The sequence below is a fragment of the Musca autumnalis genome, unplaced genomic scaffold, assembly GCF_047663935.1.
Source record: "Musca autumnalis isolate F117 unplaced genomic scaffold, ASM4766393v1 scaffold_5, whole genome shotgun sequence".
In the NCBI taxonomy this organism is placed as follows: domain Eukaryota; kingdom Metazoa; phylum Arthropoda; class Insecta; order Diptera; family Muscidae; genus Musca; species Musca autumnalis.
In genome coordinates, this window is record NW_027412088.1 from 15,086,645 (window position 1) to 15,090,164 (window position 3,520).

At 35.9% G+C, this 3,520-nt stretch overlaps 1 protein-coding gene across 1 annotated transcript; it reads right to left on the reverse strand.

Moving 5' to 3' along the window:
• Window positions 1-509: 509 nt before the first annotated feature.
• Window positions 510-2,912, reverse strand: DMAP1 (DNA methyltransferase 1 associated protein 1). Its single transcript, XM_073992799.1, has 5 exons — window positions 2,643-2,912; window positions 2,191-2,586; window positions 1,134-1,756; window positions 908-1,062; window positions 510-831 (listed from the first exon to the last, which is right to left on the reverse strand). Exons 1-5 carry the CDS (start codon window positions 2,741-2,743, stop codon window positions 739-741), a joined length of 1,368 nt encoding a protein of 455 aa, XP_073848900.1. The 5' UTR covers window positions 2,744-2,912; the 3' UTR covers window positions 510-738.
• Window positions 2,913-3,520: the final 608 nt, after the last annotated feature.

The following is a 3,520-nucleotide window of genomic DNA, read 5'->3' on the forward strand; positions in this document are numbered from 1 at the left end:
CAAATGGTAGAGTGTAAGTCCCAATCTACATTAGGCAAGTTTACGTGTAGGAGAGACACGTAAGGGGGACGGAAGTGGAAAAAATTGCTCGTACCGGCAATTTTCAGGCAATTCCTTTTATTTTCGTAATTGACATTATTTTGTCATTTTTTTGAACAACAGATGTGCTTGTATAGACTCAGAAGGAGAAAAAATTCCATAAGGAAAATCATCTAACGTAAATCGAGACTATGTTTCTAAAAGCATAAAAAAAAAACAAATCATAAGGTGAAAGAAAAGCGATTACTAAAACCACTACTTACCTTGTATATTGTTTTGAATATCTAGTTAAAAAAAATGTATTTTGAACTGTTTGCTACCCCTACCCCGTTGATAACAAACGATTCAATTTAAATGTGGAATTTTATACCTATTAGAAAAATATAGTCAAATAACTTAATCTATGAAATAAATACTCGAATACTTACACTTTAATCAATCGTTTTTTTTCATTTGAAGACAAGTTCGTATTGAAATTTCATCATCATTTATAATTTATAATTCAGCATATTTGTTTGTCAATAAACATATGGAAATAATTGCTTAACTCTCTAGAATCTACTACGAATATGTAGTTATTGAAATTTTATCAGAATCCATTTAGGGAGTATCTTAGAAATAATCTTAAATTAGTTGCAAAATATCCTCAGCCACTTGCTAAATATCCTCCGGTAGCAATTGTGGCCGAAAAAGAGTTCTTCATGAACTATTTGTCAGTCCAGCTAAATTATCTGATGATTCAGATTTAACTTGTAGCGTTGAGGGTATTAAAGATGTGGGTATATTAAGAGTCTACAAAGAGAGCGAGAGAGATAATAAATCGATTAGAAACGAATAATTTGTGGAAATTATATTTCCAACAAAATACCTTTCCTGGACACGCTGCCTCATATTGATGTTTAAGACTTTCCATTTCATAAATGCATGTAGATAAGGCAGTGCGTAGCTCGCACAATAACACCATATCTGAACGCAATTCATTGAATGCATTGCAAATTTCTTCTGTGGGTGGTGGTGCGGGATCTGTTGGAATATAAGACAAAACACATTAGATCCCAATGAAGAGTTGTGTATAACATGAATTTTTAACTTACCCACTTTAAACTCCTGAATTGCCTGTTCCAAAGCTTTTACCTTGCGTTGTCCAATGTTGGCGGGCAATTTCATTTTTTGTGATCTCAGCGATACACCTGAACCACGTAAATCGGCAAATTTAATGCCACTGGTACCCACCTCAATGGCATTGACAACCGAATCCACTTTAGATGGTCTAGGTTGATGATGCATCTTCTTCTTGTGCAATTTCTTTTCATATTTTCGGGCATTTTGAGCATTTGTGGCAGCATCGCCTTGCTGATCAGCCTGTGATATAAGTTTCTGTAAATCTTGAGTCTTACGCTCACGTTCCTTTTTGCGCGCCTCAATTTTACGCAGTTCATTTAGCAAGTTTTGCTCCTCCTTCACCTGTTGACTAGTACGCTCGAATAGTTTCTTTAGTTGATCTTTACGTCGACGTTCATGTTCAATATCAAAGACGAAAGGTTTCTTATCAACGCCACCAGCAGTAGCACCACCACCATTGTTACCATTTTGACCCTTTATCTTGGAAAGAATACCAATCACTTCATAGTAACGTTCTTTTAGGTCTTCAACATTTTTTAAACCAAACTGGACTCGGTCCCAACGATCAGCCATAATTATAAAACGCAAATCAAATCTGAAAAAAAAATGAAATTATAAGTTTGTCAAAAAATAAACGAAATAGGTACATTTCCTAGGAGCATTAAATTAAACTCAATAAAAAACGACTTCCTTCGGTCAGGGATCTTGACTTTCCCTATAACAGTTGAAAAAGTCTCTTTTAGGGACGACCTTTTGATAGATTGGAATTGTAGTAGTAGTAATTGTTATGCTCGTCAATAATGGATTCTCAGTGGCAAGTCAATTCTTCCTGAGAAATTTCATAAACGAGACTTAAGCCAACAATTTTCCGCAAGATCGGGGCTTTCAAAGCTTTTAGGCTATGTCTCCCAGCTTTATAACATAACAATGGAGTGACTGAACTACCAGACCAGTTTGTGATATAAATTTTGCAAAGTTTCTGTGTAGTTGGAAAATTCAAATCAAGTGAAATGCCTCGTCTTTTCCTACCTCTTTGCCAAATCGAACAAATGATCGGTTTGCTCTTTCGACCATTTCTGGGTATTCGTCTGCAGATGTTGATTGTATTCTGCTATGGTATATTGTGGGATTTCCAATTGCTTATTGAACTTGGCAAATGGATATGGCATATCCTTTTGTTCATCGTTAATTCTACGCCAATGATGAAATACAGCACCATCTGTACGTGCGGGGTTAGAAAATGGTGCCCATTCCCATTTTCGTACTTTTTTCATGCCCAAACGTGCCTTAACTTGTTTGTATCCCGAACCAATTCCCAGTGCTGTGTCGGTGGGCAGCAATGGAGGCGCATCTTTATTATCGTTGTAGAGCAGCGCAAATACCTCACGATTCATGCCCTCCGGACGTTTGGAGGCTCCTTTTACCCTAAGGGAGTAAAATAATATTAAAATTAACTTTTATATTCATGACCAACTACTTACTTCTCAAAGTTCCTCTTTTTCGTGGCCAGAAATGACTCTCTAGTTATTTCCGGTGTTGCTGGACGATCAATGTCCAAAATATCCCTTACATCGCTCGTCATGATGTGATTTTTTACTTAAATTTCCGATAAACTTTATAAATTCAATAAATTAAATTCCTTGAATTTGATGTTTTTTCCTTGACTTGCTGAACGAACAAAACGACAAAACAAACGTGGATGCAGAGCCGAACTATTTAAAAACGTTCCACAAAACTCGAACAAGGACCACAAAAGAGAATCATGGATGAAGAAAGATAACAAGCAAAATTACTACTTTGTTTACGAAGGAGGTGAAGCATAATGCCCGACTATTGTGTACGAATGAGACATAGGAAAAATGATAATCAGCTGATGCTCTCACTTAGAGATAACATGAGCTTTGTTCCAGAACTAAAAAGTTTTTACAGTTTTTACGACTTTTACACATTTTACCCGAAAACCCGTTCCCATACACAAAAAAGTTGTAAAATGTTCACTTCGCTTTAAACAAAAATGGTGCTGAATGACGCTCTCTTTAAAAACTTTTTACTCGACAAATTTGAGCGTGTTAAAAATAGTAACATGGATGGGCGTCTGATTGGCTGGTACGCCGACTTTGACATTTGTTCCAGCTTTTTTGACGTTTTTCCATTTTTGCGTTCACAAACTTTTTGAAAAAACTTTTGTGTGACAACAATTTTTCTCTTTTCTCTCTTTAACGAGTTTTACTATTAAAAAGTACGGAAACAAAGCTATGGTTTTCATAGCATTCAACTTCCGTATATGTGTAATTGTGTCTTGTTTACAATTGTTTCGCGATACTACGTTACTTACTCGACTAATTACGTAGCACGTGTT

Excerpts from the sequence above, each read along its gene's own strand:
- DMAP1 (XM_073992799.1), bottom strand. The coding sequence starts at position 2,743 with ATGACGAGCGATGTAAGGGATATTTTGGACATTGATCGTCCAGCAACA. Across the intron at positions 1,757-2,190 it reads TTGTTCGATTTGGCAAAGAG|ATTTGATTTGCGTTTTATAA; the intron begins GTAGGAAAAGAC and ends TTTTTTTTTCAG. Across the intron at positions 832-907 it reads AGGCAGCGTGTCCAGGAAAG|ACTCTTAATATACCCACATC; the intron begins GTATTTTGTTGG and ends CTCTCTTTGTAG.